The sequence below is a fragment of the Pogona vitticeps genome, chromosome 5, assembly GCF_051106095.1.
Source record: "Pogona vitticeps strain Pit_001003342236 chromosome 5, PviZW2.1, whole genome shotgun sequence".
NCBI lineage: Eukaryota > Metazoa > Chordata > Lepidosauria > Squamata > Agamidae > Pogona > Pogona vitticeps.
The window spans coordinates 128284318-128310475 of record NC_135787.1 but is presented as its reverse complement, the minus strand read 5'-3'; the positions used below and the strand labels follow the sequence as shown (position 1 = coordinate 128310475).

The window sequence follows — 26158 nt, the reverse complement described above, 5'->3', positions numbered from 1 at the left end:
CCTAAATGGATTTGAAGCAACACTTGATGACTTTGAGCCATAATTTTCTCCAGATGATTTGGCTGCTTTCAAATTTGTTGCTATAGCCCAGCGGTTCCCAACTTTGGGCCTCCAGATGTTCTTGGACTACAACTCCCAGAAGCCTTCGCCACCACCTCTGCTGGCCAGGATTTCAGGAAGCTGAAGTCCCAAGAACATCTGGAGGCCCAAGTTTGGGGACCACTGCTATAGCCCTCTTGTGATGCTGAATGGAATTTCAACAGATGCAACAGATATAGTTGGTACCTCAATTTATGAACTTAATCCGTATTGGAACGGCGTTCGTACGTCAAAAAGTTTGTAAGTCGAGGCAAGATTTCCCATAGGAATCCATTGAAAACCATTTAATCCGTTCAGGCTGTTTTTCGAGGTGCTGTTCGTAGGTAGAGGCATTAGTTGCCATAGGAACTAATGCAAAGCCGGTTAACCCGTACTCTACCACCAGGGGGAGATTTTTTAAAATTTTTCTTCTTTTGACCTAAGATGAACTTAGGTCAAAAAAAGGGCAGGAAAGTTTTTTTTTTTCATTTTTTTCGTTCATAATTCGAGGCTCCGTTTGCAAGTTGAAGCAACATTTTGCGAACAGAGCCATTCGTAACTCAAAACATTCGCAAATGGAGACGTTCGTAAGTCGAGGTACCAGTGTACTGACAGACAACAGAAGGAGTTTTTATTTTGATAACCTCAAGATGCATGTGATCATCCAATGCAATTCTGCTGTTAATGAAAACAAACCCATGTATGACCATTTCACTCTCAAAATGTTCATTTGATTCCTTCGATATTAGTGCTTCTACAGTGGAAGTGAAAAATGCAACTTTTAATTTTTATGTTTGTAAGCACCAATGTTTAAAAATGGGTACTAATTTCAGAAAAAAAGGTGAAGTCCTATTTTTGGATTAATTGGTCATATTTACACAATTTTAAGGTCATAGATACTTGTATATTATTGACATTTTTAGATCACAAACATCCTTGCCTTGGTTATTAATTAATATACTTAGAGGCTTAGAAAGTCATTAACTTTATATATATATTTGCTTTAACAACTTTGATATCTTTCCATGCTTTCTAACTAAGGCTAAAGATTACTTAAGAGTTATAAGGCTTTTTACTTTTAAGAACTTTAATATTTTGTGAGATGTAGTCTGTTTTTTGCTTTTTAAATGTGCCCTTTAATGCTACAAGCCCTTGCATTTTTAGAATTTATTTATTTTTATTTATTGATTGATTAATTACATTTATAGCCTGCCCATTTAGTCATATAGACTACTCTGGGCGGCTAACAACATATCATATAACAATTTAAAATCATAACAATATATTACTAAGTAAACAATGATCCAAGATGGAAGAAAAGAACAAGATAACAAAAATTCAGACGGTGGATGGAGGGAAGGCTTGCTTAAACAGCCAGGTTTTCAATTGGCATTTAAAGGGGCCATGCGAATCTCAGGAGGGAGGCTATTCCAAAGATGAGGAGCCACTGCCGAGAAGGCCTGGTTTCTTGTTTTTTCTTTCCAGGAAAAATGTAACGTATGTTTTTGATAATTTATTGTACTTTCGCTCCTGTATTTTGGATTCAAACATAACTTATGTTCTGCCTATAGCTTAAGTTTTAACACCTGCATCTTTTTACAAGCTGCAAGGAAGAATTTTTTTTAAAAAAAGTATTTGCCAAAGTGTTCTTCATAGCTGTAAGACCTCTATCTTTTACAACAAGACTGAAGTATGGTCTGCATATGGAACATAGAAGCAATGTAGATAAATAAAGCTTGTAGAATTGAACAATCAGATGTTGCCTGGAATTACTGCAACAATGAAAACACTTCTACCTTGATACTCAGATGAAGGTTGATATGACAGTCAGTGATTGGTTTCATTCTGCAGTCAACCACTTTTTGGGATAACACCAACTGTGATGAACACAGTCCTCTGATTTTTCCTCTGAAGATCTATAAAGTTTTGTAGGACTCTTAGGGAGGGTTCAGACATCTGTTTACCTCATCTTACACAAAATTCTTCCACTTTAATGACTACCTCCAGTAGTCTGGAGGCTGTTTTACAGAAGCAACTAAAAATTTATAAGTCTGGGATACCAGAAGGATCATGCAAAATCAGGAACTGAGGATTAAACTACATTCAACATATATTTACAATATTAAATATCCTGACACATCCAAGTCTTACCCTCTATATGTCAAACATAATCTGGCAAATTATCAGTTGCATTACACAGTAACTCTAGCTCATGCAATATGATGAATAATGCTTTTAAATTTGTTTTATTAATATAATTCCTCTTGATTTCTGAGATTTTATAATATCAAATGCCAGTATATAAAGGTAAGTACAATACAGCGCACATGTTGTCGTAGAGTTACAATCAATCTTCAATCCTATTTAAATTATAAAGCATATGCTGCAAAACACAGAATATAGATTCCACAGACATAATTTGTGCACTAAAACTTTACTCAAATGATCCTGTTTGCACACACAATTGCTGTTATGGTTGTGGAGATTTGCAACACAGTTTTTAATATTCAAGAATGTTGTGTGAAAGCTTTAATCAGGTTCATAGTAATTCTTTCACGAGTGATAAGACTATCTAGGCTTGCATGAATTTGGGACTGTGGCCCTTGACTAATCCAAATCCTAGCTAAGCATTAATCCTGTTGAAATCAATGGGATTACATGTTTGCATCAGGACTGGACTGTAAACCAGTTCCTTTTAAGACACCACTGGTTAAGTTGTAATTTTTAAGATTTATGCTGATCTCATAATGCTGATAAGTCACTGCCATGAGACTTTATTGCAAGAGTCATATTTCCTGAGAAGCACCTTGGCTACCGAATTTGAGAAACAGTGCTTTTCACTTTGCAAGCTAACAGAATCTGATGAGATTCTTCCCACAGTCACTGGCAAAGCACTGTGGATTTTCTGTTAAAAGTTGAGGTAGAACAGAAAAACAGACAAATGTCCACTAGCAATATCAAGAGAATAATATATTAATACCCCCTAAACAACATGATCGGCATTGAGATAAATTAAACTGTGAGCACAGTATCAAATATTTTGACATGTGTTGGACTACAGTTGAAGTTGCAGTAAGCGTGGAACAATATGAATATATTTTATCACTGAATCAACATTTGTTTTAAAGTGTTGCAAAAATATGTGTTGTGCTTGATTTTTTAAAAATGCTATTGGACAGCACGTAAACAAAACCAAAGCCTGAGTAATTAGTTTCCCTCTGGGAGCCAATTAGTATGCCGACTTACTGGCCTAAAAGTCCGTATTTCTCAAACCAAATCAGATTATACAAAAGAGAAAAGCAGATCAATAGGAGTGTATTTGAAGAACATACTTAGCTGCCTGGAATGTGACCTGGTAAGCAGAAACAGTAAAAGGTACTGTCAAGACACATTTGAAAGCTATTGGGATTTTTTGCAATGTAATCATCCCCTCATTGCCTTTGTCCAAAATCTGATTTGCACAGGGCACGCTCTTAGAAGTGCAAGCAGGAATATTCTGATTACAGAAAGCCACATTCAATACCCCCCCAGATGTGATAAGAGTATCATCACTATGAAAACATAAAATATTAAATTAATTGTATCACTGAAGAACCCAAGCCTATTTGCATATTCATTTTATACAACTACACAAGGCAAGATTGAAAGGCCAGGGCTGAATGCTTGCTAAAGAGGCCCTTTCTTACTGCTGCATTCTTGCATTCTTCTATGACTGGCATTCTCCATGTGCACCAGGTCAAAACCAAGCACAGGACTAGGAACCCAGTGCTTCTAGGTCACTGGCCAAGGCACTATGTTGGCCTTATTTCCTTAGTAATAAAGAGGGCTATATTTAAAAGACACAGTGATGAGACTGAGTGGGACTGTGACCTGAGATTTCTGATAAGTACCCCAGTAACTGTGTGTGACCTAATCCTGGAGAAATTCCCAGAACTTTCAATGAACGTGCATAGATTTTTCATAGGCAAAACAGCAGAAGATACAGCAGACATATTAGAACACAGTTAATAGAAGGCCACCGTTTATAAAACGACATGCATCTTGAAGTACTTGAGATTTTGAAAGGCATTACTGCATGTTCCAAGTAGCTCTCTCTGTGTGGTTCAGACATCTTCGGCAATCATAGTGTCAAAAATCTGATAGCAAAGTTGTTCTTGAGTTTCATCCCGAACATAGTAAGATTTGATGAAGCATTCCAGCCATGGCAATTCATCTGCAAGTCAAAACCAATTTATGAGTTTTTTGGGGAATTTCTACATTTCCCAATTAATGGTAACATGACAAAAATATTTTACAGTATCGTAACACTTAATATAATAATAATAATCTAAATGACATTGTGGAGAAAAAAAGATACATTCTACACAACCATACTTCACAATGGCATACTTCTCATAAGGAATAATGAAATGGACACGACTCCAGAAACATAACATAATCCTGTTCCTCTGTTTCTTGAAATTAAATGCAGTAGAGTGATGAAGAGTTAACTCAGCTCAAGTTAAGAAGGTTCTTTACTACAGCGCCAGAGTATTTTTGCTTAAGGGCAACCAACAGTTGAAACAAATTAGATGGCAGCTTGGCAACTATGTGATAAAATGCCTACAGAGACAAATTCTTCAAAGTGCTGTATTTGCACAATCAACATGCAAATAAAGCTTGTTTGTCTCCTAATGAACCATCATGGAACAAAAGTAAGCTACTTTTAATCTTGCAGAGCCATGAAACCTTCTTAGAGCATAATCAAGTATCTTATATTTCTTAAGGTAGCTCTGCTTCTAAGTGCTAAGCTGCTGTCTCATCTAGTTTGCCCCAGAATCAGAATGTGACTTCTGTCAAATGGACCTCAGAAACTATAGACTAACATTGGTCAATAACTAGTTGTGTTGGATGGTGATTCTGAGGAGTGGTAGAACACCCCTTGCTCTTCAGAATGGTCAGCTGCCAAACTCTGTCCCCCTATGTCCCTTCCTGTGGCATTAGAAATGGGAAAGAAGCAACAATGGCTGCACTTAAAAGGCTTGATTTAGCTTAATCTTCTGTTTGTGACTGATCCTTCAAAGAGTGCAGAAGAACTTTTGGACAAAGCATAACATATAGCCTCCCTTTTGGTGTAAGGCAAGCTCAGCAAGAAATATATGCATCTTTCACATATTTACAAAGGTCTCACACCACTCTTCCTGGAGCAAAAGCCAGTCTTGGGAGTTTTTAAATAATTCAACTTGGCTTCTGGCTGAAGCACTACCCATCTAAAAATGCCACTCATACAGGAACCACAGCCAAGTGGAATCAATGTCCCTGGGTTTATTTGTGTCTGAGATATGCCTGTTTTTTGAAAACTCAGCATGAAATCCATGAATCTTAATAGTTGCAGCTGACTCTATCCAACACTTACCTTCCTGAAGGACAAAGCCTATTTCTTACAGTTCTACTCATGAAGTGAGATCTTGCCTATTCTGGTTGTTCTCACACACCTATTCTGGCTCAATAACACAGAAGCAGCCAGGAGCTAGCTTTTGCTATGAAAAAGGGAACAAAACTTTTAATGCACACATACCCTTTCATACTCTTGTAGAGTATAAGGACATATTTAAACTATTTTGGCAGCGAATCGGACCAACTATAGCTGGTGAATGCACAGAAGTACTCAGGCTTTATAGTTGTTTTCGGGAAATTATGCAAAGGTTAGCAAATATAGAAGATTTTAAGTAATGCCATCTGTGACTTTGAAAGGACAGCAAGGGATACCATCTGCAACTTCATCTGAAGACAACTTTTCAAAGCTGTGAAAATGCTTCCTTCTTCTTTAACACCTCTCTCAAGAGAGTAAAGCTCTCTGAGTGAACAAAATGTCATGTAAACAATCACCAAGTTGAATGCTGGGGGACCCCACTGGTGTGGCTATTCCCGTTCTCCAGTGAATCAAACTTTAGACTTCAGAGTTGTGTTGCTGGCTCACCGATTACATGAACCATTTGCAAAGATGTAGCCATATTACAGAAAGATTTCAGTTCAGTGACAGGCTTATATACACAGTGGGAATTGTTTAGGAGATGAGAATAGAGTGGGATACAAAAGAGCCAATTACTAATACCAATCATAAACTTTTAAAGAGCTGGTGATTATCCTGGCAATAGTAGTAAAGCCATTAACTAATACACAAGTCTGTTAAGCTGCCAAACTTTAAACTGCCCCCAGAGGTGTTAAAGTAGCAATGTTTGCTTTCAGTAATCTATTCATTTAGTTCAAGGCAGCATGGTCTCTTTTGCTATACACAGAACTGTTATAAATACAATCTATTAATACACGTAGTGCGCCTGGGAACTGCTGTCTCCAGTCAAGCTGTTGGTTTATAGACAGATTTTATGACTGGCTCTTAATCCTGTTGTTTCCTTCTGAAATCTCCCCTTCAAATTACTCAGTTCTACAATAGCCACTGAGATCTATGACAGAGAATCCTAGGAGACTGAGGCATTCTGACGCTATTTTTTTGTGTGTGTTGCCATTGTGTGTCAACTTTCTGATTGTTTATTCTATTCTGCAGAGACTGCCCCGTTTGCTTGAAACAGAAGGCTGAGGAGCAATGGCTGCAGAAGACTGCAAACATCACATTGGAAGGAGAAAAAAGACGTGAACTAGTGAGCTAAAGATCTATTCTCCTAAAGGTCCTCTCATCTTCCTATCTGTGATTCACCATTTCTTTATTCAAGGTAAATAAAAGTTCCAAGTAACTGACAATGTTCAAATATTAGTTTTATGGAGGATAGTCTATCTGTAAGATGGGCAGCCAGTACATTCTACTGCCATACCTCCTTGCTACACTGCTTCTGTCTTCTGGATGAACAGGTGGTGGTCTCTACTGGCTGATTCCTATATTACAGTGATTTCACATGTAACAGTGAAGAGTTAAACCAAATCTTCAAGGCATGTTGCAGGAGAAAGGCAAGGTGGAGGGAGCTCAAGTGTTTTGAAAGCAACTCCTGCCAACAATTTTAATTATTCTGAGAAATCTCAAGCATCTTCAATAGATACTACTATAGTGAATATAGGTGAAGGTTCCCCTTGAAATTTGGTCCAGTCGTGTCCGACTCTAGGGTGTGGTGCTCATCCCCATTTCCAAGCCAAACTGTCTTTGTCCAAAGACAGTTTTCGTGGTCACAGAATGCCGTTACCTTCCCATCAAGGTGGGAACATGTTTGAAGGAAAAAACCAACAGGTAGCTTTGGCCTCGGATTGCTTGTTACTGCTCTTATTCACTTATGTAAGACGAGTAAAAATTTTTGACTTACGCTAAAGTTCAAGGTAATTCAGGAGGAAAGTTCAATCAGTCACAATGCAATAAAAATATCTGAAGGAAAACAATCACCAGGTATCTTAGTCCCTTAGAAATTGTTTAGCTTGGTGGATGACTTACATTAAGCAACAATGTTACCATTGTCATGCCTCAGTTAATTTCCACAGCCAAGCACACATTTGAATCCAGGTCTCCTTATGCCAACACTCTATCTGCTACACTAGGTCCTCCTGTAGTTTCATTCAACTTGAATAGCTGTGGATTCATCTTATGGAATATTGGGATTTGTAGTCTGGAGAAGCAATTTTCTGCTAGAGCCCTCTAGTGTACTATAGTGTGCTCTACACAGCACTAGAATGATGACACTGCCAGAGTGAATTCTAAGCACTCACATACTACAAATGGGATGGAGCCATACTAGTTAAAGCTGTAACTGTGTAGTATAGCGATGTTTTTTACTTCAGATGTTTTTTATACCATTCGTCACTGTTCAGATGAAACCCTGAGTAAGTGCTCTAGTGGTTCCACAAACTGATGCAAAAAGATGGCATTACTTCATCCTGTTGCTATTTTGGCTAATGTCTGCATATCTTAATTTGTTCTCTGCTCAAAACAAGTGTCTTACCTAGATCTTTTCCTGTAGGACAGAGCTTACTCATCATCCTCTCCATGTTCTCTTGAAAAATATTATTGATCAGGACTTCAGAAGCTGGAATTTGGAAGAATTTGTCCTGTAGGCAACAGGAAAAATAGCACAAATTAATTACCAAATTGGACGACAGACATATTCTAAAGGTCTTGTTTTGAAACTGAATATTTAAGATAACAAAATACTGCTTTAATATCGTTTAAAACACATAGGTAAAAAATAAAATAAAATGAACAATATTGCTTATTAACAAAGTAAATCTTCACTGTTTAAAGGGCACTTTTGCAATTTTATCAGCCCCCATCGTAAGATTTTGGTGGTTTAAACATAAACATCTTTAATGCAATGTGCTCTTTATTCAGATTGATAAGTTAACCAAAGTAAATCAAGCCTCTGTACAAAAGCAATCCACAGCATTGCAGTCCACTATGAATTTGAGTTTTATAAAAAATGAACTAGATTAACTAAAGTATCTTCACTAAGAATTCATAGATAAGTAATATATCACTTTTATCCACACAAGATCTTAATATCAATATAAACCTCAACTATATGGCGAGCAATATCTACTACTGACATACAGTTAGCCCACAAAGTACTCTTTAATAAAGAATACTGTACTAATGACTGAAATCCTATTGAGTAGTTTATGTATGTGGCACTTAATATTATGTATGCAGTAGCTCCAATTACGCCAATGCAGAAGTGTTATTCTCAAAGCATTTCCCTGCACAATCAGTCACAATAGGAACTACACAACCAATTGCACAATTGAATTGCACAATCCTTGTTGCCCAGGTATAACATCTGGCTCATTTATACAGAGACAATGTTACATTATGCCAAAACGAAAAGGATTCTGGCTGGTGTGCTAGTCTTCAAGCAATCACATTTGAGTTAATGACAAATATTATGGGTACCAGGAAGGGCAACTCAGTATGAGCAGCATGAATCACCATCTAGTTTTACTAGTGATGTGTAACTGAAGATTTCTGATTTTAAGTATTTTCTGTGGATGAGAACATGGGCTGAATCAAGATATATTCTGTTTAAGAATAGTCCCACTGAAATCAATGGGACAAGTCTATCACAACTAATTTAACTATAATCTAAATATGGACTCTATATGGATCTAGTACTAATGCTGGGTATCTTGTGAGACTCAATGTATAGTGACCTAATTGAAATTCATGAGAAATAAACAAGTTTTTTTTTCATTTGTGTGTGCCTATATTTGCTGTTCTCACTTACTCTGACATTTTTATTGCAGATCTGAACAGATGTCCCAGTATTTGCATCCACACCTGCGATGGGTATTTGTTGCTGAATGTATTGGGATGTACTAGGCCATCTGGTGACATTGACCCAAATACATCTGAGATTGTTTCCCAATGTCTCATTCTCAACACAGATTTCTCTTCCCCTATTGCCTACCTTATCTACCCTTTCCCTGCCGACTTCTCTCTGTCCTCCCTTCCCTCTTTGTTTTAACCATCTACAGGGTATGATGGGGCAGAAGAACGCTTGTAAGGAAACATGATCAAATGACATATCCTGATAATATGTGCTGACTAGCATGGAACACTTTGGATCATGCTTTGGAGTAAATCAGAACAGAACAAAAGTATATCACTCCATCTAGCATTATAAAAAAACTGGAAAGCAACGCGTTTTGCCTACGTTGACTTTGTTGACATGAGTTTCAGCCCTGCATTGTGTGGACACCAGGTTTAGTACCTGTATCATGGGTACAAGGGAAATTGAACAAATGCTCAGTGTGGACAGCTTCTTAGTTTACCTTTCCCCTCCAATTTACAAGACTTCTGAATTCTACTTAAACATTATTTATGGGTTGGTGGGTGGGGGCTCTCCTACCTGCCTTTATCCTAGTTCAGAAATGTAGACAAAAGCAGTGAACACAAAAAGAAAGAATAGTGAGTCAGTCAGTTTGTCTATCTCCTTTATTATGGTTTAGTGTTGCTTAAACCTCTAATTAGAGATTCCACACTCCCAAATATGGTAAAAATGTTCATACAATCCCAGGTTTTGTCTGAAAACTCCAACTTTAACTGGGGGGGGGGGGGAGAAAGCAAAGGTATTTATTATGCGTTCTTCTAAATCTAAATTACAGGTAAGTAACCTCTTTTCTTCCGTTCCTTTATTTTTTTAATTTGTGGTGAGACTTTCTAGCATCCATCTTTCAAAACAGCCTTCCTCTCAGATGGTCAATGTAAATTCACTGAGAGCAACATTAAAGTAATGACTCTCAGGACAACTTCTCAGTGAATCTCTCCCACTTGGTGGGGTGGGCGTTCTCACCCACACTGGTATGTGCAATGGGTTGCTTTTGCCCTCAGTGTAGGGATTATAGTGGCAGGCAGGCAAAGTAATAGCAGACAGAAGATAGGAGTTAATGGCAAGGTGGTACCCATCATTTCCTTACAATGCTTCTGTATTGTAACACTAGAACAACGTATAGTGGTGCCCCGCATAATGAGTGATTAGTTTAACAACGAATCCGCATAGCGATTGAGTTTTTGCGATCACAAAAGCAATCACATAACGATGTTTTAGATGGTAAAACATTGCTTTGCGATGATCAGTAAGTGTTTTGCTTACCGATTTTCGCATAGCGATGTTTTAAAAACAGCTGATCGGCGGTTTCAAAATGGCCACCGGGTAAAGAAAATGGCCGCCCGCAGTGTTTTCACGCCCTTTCCTCGCTTACCAGGCAGCGAAAATGGCAGCCGCATGGAGGATTTCCACAGAACGGTGAGATTTTTGCCCATAGAAATGCATTAAATGTCTTTTAATGCGTTCCTATGGGCTTTTTTGCCCCGCATAGCGACGAATCCGTATAGCGACGATTTTTTCGGAACGGATTATCGTCGCTATGCGGGGCACCACTGTAATTCCAGAATTCTCTGAGGCCATATATGCACTGGGGAAGAATTAAAATGGTGAATGCTAGCTACAGCAACTGGAGTTCAAGTATTAGGCAAAGCAACTATCCAGCAAGAATATAGCCAGGCCCTAGAAGCTGCAGCTGGCAGAGAGGTTGGTAGAAAGTGCTTCACAAAGGAAGCTGATTTGTGTCACATCAGACTATTAGTCTGTCCAACTCAGTTTTGTCAACACTGTCTACAGATGGTGTTCTAGCCTCTCAGGCAGAATTCTTTCCCAGGTCTACTCAGAAATTACAGAGATTGAACCTGGGGACCTTCTGCCTATATACTCACAGTTATTCTTAATAATGGTGCTAACTCCCAGGCCAGCTCTCATGAAGCAATGTAACATACAGTACTTGTAATTTTCATTAAAATTAAAGGTTGGGATACGTCTGTTCTGACCAATTTTACACATAGTTAACCAATGCATTTTTGATAAATGTACAGTTCTTTCTATCTTCTCTACTATGTTAGAGAACTTCTACCAGCACACATTTACATTCCAAGCTAAATATTTTAAGAGCAGCATGCTCTCGTCTCTTACACAGTCCATAAGATACACATCCAGTGTTCCAGTTCCATCATCCAGCACAAACTTCATCACAAAGACATATTGGAGGGGTACAACTCCTAAAGCTAAAGAAAACAGCATAGATATTCAGAGATTATTCAGTAACTAAGGGCAATAAAATTAAAGTTCCACATTTTAAAATACAATTTGAGAGACAGAAAAGATAAACACATTCCAGTCTTCTGATTTGTCACTGCTGATAAATGGGGATGATCAACCTTTTCTTTGGTAAAAAGTACATACACCTCCCTGAGGATAATCTATTATGCAGTACACACTGGGGTCAGGGCCAAAGTAATTGAGGCCTCCACTTTTTTTTACTTTTCTGCCTCATTTCTTCCCTGCCAGCAAATGGTTGGGAAAGAAGCAGATCATTTTTGTCAGAGATCTTGTACAAGTCACTTGCAGGGGACATGTGAAATCAGGTTGAGGGCTATGTGGAATCTGGACTAAGGTTGCAGATTTCCCACCCTTGCTGTCGTTAGAGCCCTATGGGATTTTTTCTAAGATGCTCACTTCTTATTTAATTGTGAAGTCATAACTGCTTAAAAAATCACCTTGCATATGGGAAAGTTGAAAAAGGAATACTGAGTCTCTGGAGTCATGATTCTTCTGGATCTCTTCCTCCCCCCCCCTATAAAATCAAATGTATGGACTTAGGGGGTTGCACAAATTGGGGGACTGCATGGCAGGTGGTCACAGGGTAAATGAAGAGCTCTCAGCCGAGGGGAAAAGAGCACACTACATGTGCACAATTACACTGCAGAATGATACAAACAATTTATCTAAGTGACACCATGCTGTAGGTATAGCCATGTAAATTAACACAAGTGTATTAAGTACAGTCTTGCTTATCTACCTGAAATACAAACAATTATTTCATAATGTTCTTTATCAGAATAACTCATATTGCTCTGGAAGCTGCTCCAAAGCACTCGCACATAAGATGGCCTCAGTAGTTTTAATCTAGTGTAGGAGTAGGATATAAAAAACCTTTTTAATAACGGACTGCTATGCAACTGCAGCTTTGGCAGCATACAATAAATCCATTTTGTTGTGCCCAGTTGGATTTCTAATGAAGTCAGTGGGCAAAATGCTACTGGTTCTTCAGTAAAAAAAGAAAGGTTAGTTACCTGTAACCAACGTGCTACTAACATGTTTTTCAGCTCTAGAATATTCCGAGAAGTCCTGCGCAGACACAGCAAAACCCATTTGTGTGGATTCACAGAGGCCATGAAGAAGAACCAATAATTCCCTGTAGAGGATCCTGCCCCCCCATGTATCATACTAACCCCCTACTAACACTTTGCATCATCCATTTATAGTGCATGGCTTAATTTCTTAATGCAGAGCTTAATGAAGACATACGCTGCCAGATACTCATGCTTCTTCAGTCCAGCTTCACACTGGTTTTGTTGGTGACAAAAATTCCTGCTGAGTTTCCTAGCATTTTGGTGAAAAACTGTTCAGAAGACTGCATGTCTAGTTTTATTTCCTTCTGTCTTCCACAACAGTCTGCCCCACTCCCTCACCCCAATCTCGCCAGTCAGTTTAAGCAGTGCCTTGGCTGCTCTGCCCTGACTCCAGGCCAGAATTATCCCTGAGACCTGGGCTACATAATACAATACAGTTCTCATATACAGTTTTAGCTGAAACAAAGCTTACTGTTGAAAGATGTAGCAAGGTTTGGGCTTTTTAATTGTGAAAGAATGACACTTCACCCATCTCCCATGTTAATATAAGGCAAACATTTCTCAAATGTGCCTGCAAACTGGAGTTCTGCAAAGTCACCTCCAGCTTTCATGAGAAAACAGTGGTCCTGTCTTGGCAGGCAAGGGAGGAGGAAAGGACAAATTTTGCATACACCTTTCTAATTTCATTTTTGTTGCTGTCATTTACAGAGTTTTGCAGAAGGGCAACAGAAAGCTCCTGTGTGTGTCACTCTGATGTATTATTTTCAAGGATGCACTGCATTCAAGAGAACAAAATGAGTGCAGGAAAGAAGGCAGAACTTCTTTTGTCTGCTCAAATTCAAAGCCCCTAAAAGGGCGATTGCTGAATGGGAGACAATGCATTCTCTAAGTGTGCTGTACTAAGGCACTGCTATAATCTCACCATCTGGAGCAGAGGTTGGGAACCTTCAACCGTCTCCAGTTACACAGGTATCTAAATAAAACTGTAATACTAATGAAAGGTAGAAAAGGATAAGCCAACCTTGGGCTATTGCCATAGAATTCCATGATGGGTCTTCTTCTGCAGCAAGGGAGCTCAGGCTTGACATTGGCTTTGGATCTGAACAGTGTTTACACCTAGCACACAAAACAATATGACTGATATGACCTTTTAAGTGTATCCAGGTGTTCTGAAATCAACCATGAGCACACTGCAGATGCTTTATATGACATGCTTTATCAGCCCAGTTCTGACTACTGATTTATTCCATTTCTATGCGACTTTTCTCCCAATGAACACATCCAAAGAAGTTTGCACATGGTAGAAAAATAGACACAATTAAAAACAGTGGCAGAAATTCAATTGCGAGTCAAAACTAGAGTTGGCCCATTGAATCAATAGAACTTATGGAGGAGATGACTCACCTGACCCCCACTATGTCTCTTCTAGTTGCAAGTTCCAGCCAGTGAGTCATATTGAACAGCAATTAAATACCATATTTTCCCATGTATAACACACCTCCATGTATAAGACACCCCCCCACTTTTCTAACCCCAAATTAAGAAATCTTAGCTTTCAGTATTCAGCACCTGGGCTCAGAACGCTCGGACATTACAAGTCCCTGTTGCATCTGAGCCTACAGGCTCCATCTCCAACAAGGTGTGTTCCAATTGGTTTATTCAGTATGAGCTGACATCAGTTCCATAAGATTTGTGATTGAAGGAAGCGAAGTCTCCTGACTGTAGGAAGCCAAGCCTTGTGACTGAAGGAAGTCCGTTTATAGAGGTAAGGTACGAGCAGTTTTGTTCTCTCCTCAGCTTACTTCTGTGTATATGACACCCCTCAATTTTTAGTGTAATGATTTTAGGAAAAAGTAGCATCTTATACATGGAAAAATACAGTACATTAAAAATGAGAAGCACTAATTTCAGAACAGTAAGTGGCAAACCAGTCTTTAAATGTCTCACATATCTCAAAAAACCTATTATAGTCACTATATGATGCAAGTAACTTGATGACACACAAGTACATAAAACGATGGCTGATTCTTCTACAAAATGTTAATATTTTTGTCAATAATCAGCTCGATGAAATACACTTATTCAATGTAATGGGCAATATCAAGAACAGCAACAACAAAATTGTGAAAATGACAATATGCAATTACTGTTTGATTCCTGTGAAATGTCAGGTTTTGCTAGGGAGGCAACCAATACAATTTTTCAATACTGAACTACTAATCAGAGGTTTTGGCATCAGAAGCTGAGTAATCAAGGGAAACCAAATTTACACATACCTATTCACTGTAGGCTACTCTTTCTTCCTCCTTTGTTTTAGAGACTTACCCAAAGTACTGCATATTCCTTTGCCAAAAAAATGGAACTGAAGGATCTAGTAACACAAGACTGTCCTCTGTGGACCTCACAGGTATAATGGCTTTAAATTTTTTGGAGAGCTTCAAAATTTCTTTTAGGATCCCACCTATTGAAAATAATTTTTTTTAAAAAAAATCACATAGCTATATTTACATGGATTAATACTGTGAAGCAAAACAACACAATGAAAACAGGATTCGCTGCAGATCTGGTATCTTACTAAGCAGAGTTACAGGACTTTCTGATACCCTGACAGGGACTGGACTTGATGTTCCATAGGGTCCCTTCCAAATTCGCAGTTCTAAGATTATAATAAGACTTCGTCCAGTCCTTGAGAAAAAAAGTACCTTTTGGACTACTGCTCCCAAATTACCGACCCACCAATGGTCATTTGTCAGGGAGATTCAGCAAACTGTTGTCCAAAAACTTATCTAATCACTGAGGGGCATCAGTTTTCCCCTTTCCCTTGTGGCCTTTCCCTTGTAGGGTGCACACAAGTTAGCAGCCTGCATTATAGCAGGAATAGCACACTGATATGTATTCTTGAAACCAGTAAATAAGGCAGAATCATAATAAACACAACACAAGCCAAACTTCTGAAAGTGAGGGGGGGGAAGGGAGGGAGGGCATTTATTTATTTATTTACATGATGATTTGTGTTCTGTATCTAAAAACAGCCTTCAGAGGAGCTATCTAAGCAAACATCATTAAAGCAACAAAACAAATTCTGTGTTAACAACACAAGATAAAAATCCCAAAGCAGCAAAATATCAAGAGCAAACAACATCAAGAGAAATAACAATTGAGAAAGTGAGTGTAGGCAAGAGTATGTTAATGTGCCTTTTACACTCACAAAGGAAAGGGTCTGCTGAATCTCCTAGAACACAGAAACACAACCCACAGGCACAGTTGTGGCGAACACCTAGTTGTGTGTCCCTGCTGAGACCGTAAGACCTTGCTCGCCACATCCTCATAGGCAAGGACAAGGAACTGATTCTTCTTCTCCTCACCCCACAAGACGAAGAAATTATTTTTCAATGCTATCAATTTGTTAGTTTAACACAAATTGTGTAACTTGTGCAAGCTGTGCAAAATCACAGTACCTCCTGCTCCGTGTCATGGACTTTTAAAAACCAGAAGAGGGTTGTTGTTGTTTTTTTGCCTCTTTTTATGCAATCTGTGCTGGCCTAGCACAGCTGTGTTTTTTTCTTAAGGGCACTAATTTTGTATGGATAGCCACAGAGGCATCTCTCCACAGGTGTCCTATGGCAGCTGTCCCCAACCTTTTTGGGTCCGCGAAATGGTTGGGGGTGCAGGCTGTGTGCAGGGTGGGGGATGGGCACCCTCACGCTTCGGGTGGGCATGCTGTGCTCGTGGAGGGGCATGTCACACTCGTGGAGGGGCGTGTCATGCTCATGCGCATGAGTGCGACACGCCCACCCATGACTGCAACAAGCACAGTCAAGGCATCCAGTACCCGAAGCAGCAAAGCAACCCCCAAACATTTTTGAATCTCCCCATGGTGGTGGACAAGCCCTGGGAGACCTCCCTGGGGGTCCCCGCTGCCGCAATCGGCACCTTTGGAGCTCTCAAAGGGCTTTCCTCCTGACATTGGATCAAACCCTTTTGAGAGCTCCAAAGCCAAAAAACAGGGAGAAAGGGTGGGAAATTGGAATTTCCAGCCCTTTCCCCCTGCCTTTTTCCCTTTTGAAATGCTGGAACAGATTAATTCTGTTCCCATGCATTTCAACGGAAAATGGTACTTCGACTTACGAACTTTTCGATATGCGAATGTTGTTTCAAAATGGATTAAGTTTGTAAGTCAAGGTACCACTGTATTTGGTGCTGTAACTGAAGTTTCCAGACACTTCTCAGAGGCAGATTCATGTACAGCATGTTACAGTTTTTTAATCTTTCATTGACAAACAATTACCTACCTATGGCAAGCTCAGCATTCTTTAGAACATGCTGCAGCTTGCAATGCTGGGAGAAGACATTTCTAGGTACATCTACCACTTGCCTATTCAGAAGCAAGAAAGTGCAACTCCTACCATGGCCAGAATACAAGCTTGTGAAGAACAGATCCAACTCCCCTTTACAAAGCAGCCTCCCCTTCTGACATACAGTGGTGCCTTGCATAGCGATCACTCTGTACAGGGATGAAATCGCTTTGCAATGGATTTTTTCCCATCACAGAAGCGATTGCTTTGCAATGGTCCCTATGGGGAAATTTCACTTTGCGATGATCGCAGGGAAGCAATCATCGCAAAGCCCCCATTTTCGCACAGCTGATTGGCGGTTTCAAAATGGCCGTCGGGTAAACAAAATTACCGCCCGCTGTGTTTCCTCACTTAAGAGGCACCGAAAATGGCCGCCCCTATGGAGGATCTTTGCTTAAAGGTGAGTTTTTAGCCCATAGGAATGCATTAATCGTGTTTTAATGCGTTTCTATGGGCTTTTTATTTTCTCTTAGCGATGTTATCGCTTAGCAGCAATTTTTTCTGCACGGATTAACATCGCTAAGCGAGGCACCACTGTAATTACTTGCATTTTGTCTGGATGTGATTGTTTAGTCAACATGCAGTCCTACACAGATCACAGAGCGTGACTCAAAACTTTCCATGGACACAAATGAAAAAGCAAGCTAACACTGTGCCATGTTCATACTGGTGCCATTGCTCCCTGAAACCTTAGATGACTTCTTCTAGTTGTTCCATGTATCTGCTGAACAACAGATGTGGCCTTAATGAAACATGAATGCTAATGACCATGGAGCCAAGAAAACATACAGTCCCATGTTTACACGTACTGTCTATAAGCCATCACAGCAACTATACCAATGTCCATCAAGAATTCCAAACTGACCCCACAATTAATGATATTACAAGACACTAAAAGATCCAGTTGAACCAGTTTCTAGCTGTCCCCACATAACTATAAAATCATAATATATTTCTACTTTCTGCTAGCATGAAGTTTGAGGAGTGATTTTTCTCATTCTTCTTGAAAAAATTCCAACAAAAGTAGATGGACACATTCCACTGAGGATATTTTGTATAATGCATGTTGCAAAACGAAGCTGAGTTACCTGTCTTCTTGAGAATCTACCACACATTACATTAGAACTTAAATAGCTCTGTAAAGTGGGCAAACAGCGTAGTATTTTGGCTGCTCTACTACTTTTTCATGCTAATTTAGTTTTTATCTATGTGAAAATACTGACATCCAGAGGATGGTTAAGTTAAAAACAATATGATAGACATTGTAGCATATACTATACCCAGCTGGAAGGGAAAAAAACCTGGATTTAACTACAACTGGAATCAAATTTAGATTACATGAAAAGCTTTATATATTAAAAAGTTCTGATTTATTTGTTAGTATTTCACTCTTTTACATTTAACTTTCACATTTAACTTATATGCAGATTAAATCATGTGAAAGGCTGGACTGGAGGAATCCCAAACCAGAATTAAGATTGCTGGATATGCAGATGATACCACTCTGATGGCAGAAAGTGAGGAAGAAAAAGAACCTCGTAATAAGGGTGAAAGAGGAGAGTGCAAAAAAAAAAAAAAAAAAAAGGTCTGAAGCTCAACATAAAAAATACTAAGATCATGGCCACTGGTCCCATGACCTCCTGGCAAATAGAATGGGAAGATATGGAGGCAGTGATGGATTTTACTTTCCTGGGCTCCATGATCACTGCAGATGGTGACAGCAGCCACGAAATTAAAAGACGCCTGCCTCTTGGGAGTAAAGTGATGACAAACCTAGACAGCATCTTAAAAAGTAGAGACATCACCTTGCTGACAAAGGTTCACATAGTCCAGGAGTGGGCAATTAATTTCTATAGGGAAAGACATGAAAAATCTGAACTGTGGGTGGGTAGTAATAGGCCCTCAATTTGTGGGTAGTAATAGGCCCTCATTGGGTGAGGCCCAGCGGTAAACGAACTACAAGGCTGATATAGTTAACTCCCTAAACTTTTTAGGGAGTTAACTATGTGAGTGTTGTAATTTGTTCACCGTTGGGGGGGGGGAGAAAAAAAACCCCAACTTTGAGCTAACTCATCTGTCCTCCGTTCCTCTGCAGCCTTCCTCTCCGACTGTCTTCTATCCCACACAGGCAACGTGATGCGTCATCACGTCACCTGTGCAAAGATTGCTTCCGGCCTCTTGAGCCACAGGCTCCGCAGCCTGCAGCTCAAGGGTAACAGTCAAAACTTGCAAGATCCCAGCGTCGGGTAGCACGAGTTTTGCTTACTGCCATGATGGTGACTGGAGCCGGAGCTCCGGCTCACTCAGCAGCGACGGGGCAGACTGGACAGGAGCAGCGATGGGTGGGCCGGACTGGAGTGACGACCAGCGGACTGGACAGGAGCGGTTCTCGGGCTGTATGTGGCCCGCAGGCCACACTTTGCCCAGGTCTGGCATACTCAAAGCTATGGTTTTTCCAGTAGCGATGTATGGAAGTGAGAGCTGGACCATAAAGAAGGCTGACTGCTGAAGAATTTATCCTTTTGAATTGTGGTGCTGGAGGAGACTTTCAGTGTTTTTTTTGGGGGGTGTGTGTGTGATTTTTTCTTTGGTCCGAATGGATTAATTGCATTTCAATACATTCCTATGGGAAATGGTGCTTCGAGTAACAACCATTTCGAGTTACGACCATCTTCCGGAACCAATTAAGTTCGTAAGTCGAAGCACCACTGTATTGGTGTTTTCCCCATTTTTCCATTTCTTATACATGTTTTTTTAAACACTTAGTTCAGTTGAAAGTTCTTTAGTCAACCATTCTGGTTTCCTCAGACATCTCCCGTTTTTCCTTCTTATTGGAATACTTTTAAATTGTGCCTTTAGTATCTCCCTTTTAAGAAATTCCCATCCATCCTGAACTCCCTTCTCTTTCAGTATCTTTGTCTGTGGAATTACAGCCAGTAATTCCCTAGGTTTACTGAAATTGACCTTCTTAAAGTCTAGAATGTGTGTCTGGCTGTACTTGGCTTCCCACTCTATAATAAATTCCAAGAGAGCATGGTCACTCCCACCTAAGAGTCCCACCACCGCAACCCCATTAACAAGGTCATCCCTGTTGGTTACGATCAGATCTAAAATAGCTGATCCCCTTGTTGCCTCTTCCACCTTCTGAACCATGAAATTATCTGCAAGGCAAGTGAGGGATTTGCTGGACCTCATGTTCTTGGCAGAGTTTGACTGCCAACATATATCGGGATAGTTGAAATCTCCCATTACTACTGCATCTCTCCCTTTTGAATGTGTGGCCTCTGCTCTAGGAAGGCATCATCCAACTCTGCAGGCTGGCTTGGGGGATCCTCTCTAGGCATCCTTCAGTCTCGAGAGACTATGGTAACATGCTCTGAATCGAGGAGTGTCCTCTCCAGAGCATGAAGCCCGGGTAAAGTAATATGGAGGATAAGCTGTTACCCAAGCAGCAGATCCCCCCTCTCCACATTGCTGAAATGGTCCAATGGAAAGGCAAGAGCCAATACGACTGGTTCCAGCAACGTCGCAGGAGTTGGCAGAACGACACGAGCTGCCTTCGGGACTCCAGCTCCGGATTTTGCCTCTAGGTTAACTCCTGAAGCCTTTTCCATGAGCGGATATAGCCACAAGGCAGTGGAGGTTTGAAATCGGAGTTTTCCTTCTTCCAGATGGGCTGCCTTCCATGGCTGACGAGCCCCACCTACCTGGCCTGCTCTTTAATAGTGCGAAAGTATGATCTGACCCTTAAAACTTTCCTGCCTCCCAGGCTTATGCAAATCTAATTGGCTTTCCTATTTACCATATTAAGGCCAGAGATAGAATTTGAGACACGCTCTTTTAAATCAGAAAGTCCCAACCCCAGGCCATGTGGTGAGGAGACAAAAAGAAAGCCCAGAAAAAAAACCCCGCAGCAAAACAGCCATTCAAACATACCTGGCCTTCACCCTCAGCCCAGCTTCCCAGGGAGGATCCAATCACATCGAAAACACAATGACATCTCTCTTGTTTGTCTTCCCCTTAATTCTTACCCAGATGCTCTCAACTTGGCTTCCTGGATTTAAGTCCTGGATCTCTTCACAAGGATTATGGCCTACTATTGATAATATGCTATCAAATATACTTAGTTGAATTAGCTAACCTTCTATGAGAATCAAACTGTCTCCTGCTTCTTGAAGAAGATCATCATGTTTTACAAAATGAACTGTAACATGTCGCTGTTCCTCGTTTTCAGACTCCCACACAGCAGATTCATAGAAGGATGCATTCTGTAAATCTGGATTTGAACGTGAAAGTGAAGCTTCTCGTAGAACTAAGTCAATCTCAGCACCACCAGGAATCTCTTGTCTGAAAAAAAGTTAAGAAGTCAATATTAAAGGGTACTCAACACAATGTTTTGAACTGAAATAAGGCACCCTAGTAAACAAAAAAATTAAAAACAGTGATGTCATGGTATAGATCATTAAGATTAAAATGTGAATTATGAATGGGATATGTAGTCATGGAAAGTTGTAGAAAGAATCCATATTGGTTCTGTGTTAGCATGATTTTGTGCCATGAGAATGTTTTCTCCATGAGGTGAATGGAAAGTTCTATGTAAGCAGCCTTGTCCTGAGATGATAAGGAGCCAAGACATCAAGACCCAAGACGAGGAGATGGGAAAACAACACCTGTACAGTACTTCTCATGGGAACTGGAGGCGTGGTGAGGGGAGACTGTCCTTTACGCCTATTGGTTAACATCTTGGAAGAATGGAGAAGAAGGGCAGTACCAATAAGGAAGAAAATGGAGGATGTGGACAGGAATAAAAAACTGGAGACTTGACTAGACCTGATCTGAGAATTAGGAACTAGAATGGAGGATTGAGTTATAGATGCCAGTTTTTAGTGTTTTGCTAAGATGTAGTTTAGAGAAAGAACAGAGGAAGGGGGGTTATGCCTTGCCTGCCTTCCAAGCAGCTTTTTAGAACCTTTATTTCATTTTTGTTAGATGGAATTTGTTAAGATTCTAACTGCAATGCCTTATGGAAATGTTACTTATGCTTTGCTTATGCAACAAACTGAATAACTCTAAATACTTTGTTTTTCTAATAAAACAATTATTCTTAAAATCCAAAGTTTGGTCTCTTGAACAGCAAATCTGCTGAGCCTGCTTCCAGAATAATAGAAGGGCCACAGAATGCTACTAGAGGCCTTTTTGCCTGAGCTTTGTTCGTCCTGGCAGACTCCAAAGCTCATGATTTTATCTTTTTTTCCCCCTCTCTCTTAATTACTTATTAGAACAGACTTGTGGAAAAGGGTTTGTGTCACTGCCTGGCTGGGTTGCCCGGACTCTGCTCAGCTAATTAGGAGTGCACATACGCCTGGACCCTCTCTGTTTGACCATCAAGAATCCTTTAGGGGATCTTGGTGCTGACAAGTGAAATGAAGGTAGTAGAAATTTATATGGGCCTGGAAAAAAGAAAATACAGGTTAAAGCAGTTTAAGCCCTAGATGCTATCCAGGATCAAAGCATTCAGGAATATTATATTTTAAGAAAAAAAGTACACTCAGTTCTTTTAAATGACACTGCTCGCTGATCCACTTCTCCTTTTAGTTTTCTCATACATTCAAGCAATGCAAGAGCCAGTAACTAAAAAAAACACTGTCAAAAACATCATAGAAAACAGTCTAATAGAAGAAAGAGATAAAGACTGAAACTGCTGAGGAACCACATGAACAGCCAACTGAATTGATTGAGAAGAATAAATATTAACCACCATGAAGGTGGGTGTGGATTGCTCTTCTGTACCATCTCAGAACACTCTCACTCTAAGTAACCAACATTCCATGTTGTAGAGGAAGAGTCCAGTCATTGCAGGGCATTCCCAAGACTCCTTAATAAATAGAGGGAATACTGAAAACAATCACATGGAAAACACATTTTGAAGCAAGAGGAATTAATTCATCTGTCTTATAATATACAGTAATATGAAACAAAAAGGGCATACTCCATATTGTAGCTCTAGAAATCTCAAGCAGAGAAGCATTTGTAGAAAAACCCACTGATGTTGCCAGTGATCTAATTGAATGTCCAGCCCAATTTTGGGGAAACAGCACTAGCTGAGTCATAAACTACATTTATACATGTCTTAATCCAGCATGTTAAGGTGTAACAGGATAATTTGTTTTTCTCATCAAATTGGTAACATCTACATTTGACTTTCAGAAGAACCTAGTGCTAGAAATATGTACTGTAAGTACAAGGTTTGGACAAAAATATATATCCAGGTTTGGGCAAAAAAGAAAGCAGCATAAATCTTGAGACACATAAAGAGATGAATTATTTAGATACAAAAGAAGGATTTAATTGTAGCACCACATGATAATCATCATAAAAAAATGCAAACTCATTCCCTACTCAAAAAGCTACTTTGAGAGACAACTGCTTATTATCCAAGACTGAAAGGTGATCTTGGCAGAATGTTCAAATTCCTAGTAGGAAATCTGTTGGGAGGTGACAGAAAAAGCACCTGTCTTAGAACCAGTTTCATGAACAGATGTGAAGGAACTGACATAGGTCTAGTTGTCAACAACACTGATGAAAGTGCAGCTAGTTATCTTTTAAGAGAGTTAAGTTGAAACCCATGTCCATACAAGCTCAAAAGAATAGGAACAGCAGCAATCAGCGTTATTCCTCTTAAACCAGTAAGTGAAAGCTTTCCAGGTGGACATCTAGAGGAAGATAAGATTTTTATCCTAGAATCCAGATTTTTCAGAATTAGTCTCACAACCTCCAAGTGAGTAGGTGCAACCAACTCAGATCAAGGTCCCTTGTGCTGGAGATAGGGGCAACAAAGGAACAGACAGGTTACTTACTTGTAACTATGGTTCTTCAAGTGGACCTCTGAATTCACACAATATGGTTTTGACACCGCCTGTGCTGGTCCTCTCAGAATCTTCTAGAGCTTTTGTAACAAAGTTTAGAGTTGCCCCATCGCACATGCTCCACCCGCATCAGCCTTCAGTTCCATTTATCTGCCACAATAGTCTGAGCTTATCAAAGACATAGTCAGTGACGGATAGTGGGGAGGCTGGGTGGAATGTATGAATTCACAGAGGTGCACTTGAAGAACCATGGTTACAGGTAAGTAACCTGTCTTTCTTCATCGTGGCCTCTGTGAATGCACACAAAAGGGTGACTAGCAAGCTCACTCTTCCGGAAGGAGGACCATTGCTGTAGAACAGAGGTCAGCACTGCTCTCCCAAAGCTTGTCTCCTTCTTGGCCCGAAGGTCTAGTTTGTAGTGCGTCATGAAGGTTGGCCCGAAGGTCTAGTTTGTAGTGCGTCATGATACCAAGTCCAAATCATGAAGCAAAGAACAGTCAAACAGTCTGTTATTATTAAGGGCAACAGAGAAACTGAATAGTCAGAGGGAGTCCACGTCAGTAGTAGTAATCCAGAAATATATGTCAAATCAGAGAGCTCTAAGATCGAGAGGTTACAAGCCCAAAGGCGGTAAAATGGAACTGAAGGCTGAGGTGGGTGGAGCATGCGAGACAGGGGCAACTCTAAACTTTGTTACTTTTCTACAAAAGCTCTAGAAGATTCCAAGAGGACCAGTGCAGGCACTGTCAAAACCCTATTGTGTGTATTCACAGAGGCCACGAAGAACGTTTTGATCTGAACCAAAACAAGCAGTCACAACTGTCTAACCGGAGCTAATGTATCAGGAAAAAAAGAAATCTGGTACGGAAATAGCCAAAGTAGCTGAGAAGGACTTCTAGGAGAAGCAACCCAACTCAAGGTAGCAGAAAAAAGTTAAAGCAAATGGAGGGAGTACTAGTAAAAATAACTGACTATACCAATTGATATCTGATTCTCTTTGAACAGTGACACAACTCACAGTAACTGGATTTGTCCTCTGTATTGACCAGAGAATGTCTTGGGCCAGCTCTGTCCATATGCCACTCTGGCAGGTATGACACAGGTTGGTTTGAAGTAGAATCTGCTAAAACTCAATTTCCATATAAACACTTATATGCACATGAAAGTCTCTCCTTCTGAAAATAATGGAATAAAGGACCACCTTGAAACACTTGCAGTTTCACCAGTTTTTATGCCTAAGGTTGTAGATATTTCTATCAAACAACAAAGTAAATATTCTTCAGAGGGAAGCAAATGGCAATATCAGTTATTTTTCCAAAGGCATACTGAAATATAAGTTGACCAGGATCAAGCCATTTTACTGCATTTTAACAACACTACATTTTCAAGTTGCTGACATGATCCTCTTTACCTAGAAAGGCATTTAACTTCTATTTAGATGACAAGGATCTAATATTTATTCTAAGCAATAACACACATATAAAAATAATATATGCAATGTAAAATAACAAGAATACAATAACACCCACAACAATGCTGTACATTTTAGGATGTAAGGAATCCAAAAATTCAGTGGGACAATGGTCTGTAAGCAACATCTTTCATACAACACAAATTACAAGAAAGGGAACTTACAATAAATTGCACTTGGGACAGTGAAGTTTAACAGACTGATGGAGCTTCACTGGTTCATATCTTCTCAGTTTAGCTCTAACACGAAACTGCTGGGGAATCCTGCTGTTCAAAATAGTACTCAATGCTGTCACATCCAAATGCTGGTGATCTGTTAGCACTGTAAAATATTAATGACATCCCAAATGTTTGGAGTTTGAGCAAATGTAAGGGAAATGAGACAATCATCATAGGAGGGATGCATTTAAGCAAAGTGTTGCTGATTTGTCCAACTGTATCAATTTATTCTGTCATTTCTATGTGATGCAAATACAGTGGTGCCTCGACTTAGGAACGTCTCTACTTATGAAAATTTCGACTTATGAAAAGTTCCGGCCGCAAGTCAAAAGCAAAATTTTTGTGGCCAGAGCTTTTTGTAAGTCGAAATTTTCGTGTAAATTCGACTTATGGACAAAACCAAAACAAATCATGGGAGAGGCGGGGAAAGCACGAAATTTCAACTTTCAGTTAACCGTTGGCCAGCTAAGAGGCTGGTTGTCTGCTACCTCGCTCGTCCCAGCGGTTAGAGAATG

The 26158-nt window shown here is 39.8% G+C and overlaps 1 protein-coding gene across 3 annotated transcripts in view; it reads right to left on the bottom strand.

Moving 5' to 3' along the window:
• Window positions 1-2308: 2308 nt before the first annotated feature.
• Window positions 2309-26158, bottom strand: part of POT1 (protection of telomeres 1) — a 119233-nt gene continuing 95383 nt past the window's right edge. For all 3 annotated transcript variants that reach the window (XM_078376742.1, XM_020797242.3, XM_078376743.1), the window contains 7 exons: window positions 25590-25746; window positions 21230-21435; window positions 15059-15194; window positions 13755-13849; window positions 11514-11605; window positions 7998-8103; window positions 2309-4291 (listed from right to left, as the gene is read on the bottom strand). In XM_078376742.1, the coding sequence (XP_078232868.1) occupies window positions 4182-4291; window positions 7998-8103; window positions 11514-11605; window positions 13755-13849; window positions 15059-15194; window positions 21230-21435; window positions 25590-25746 (902 nt within the window). In that variant the 3' untranslated portion in view covers window positions 2309-4181. The remainder of the gene's footprint in view (window positions 4292-7997; window positions 8104-11513; window positions 11606-13754; window positions 13850-15058; window positions 15195-21229; window positions 21436-25589; window positions 25747-26158) is intronic.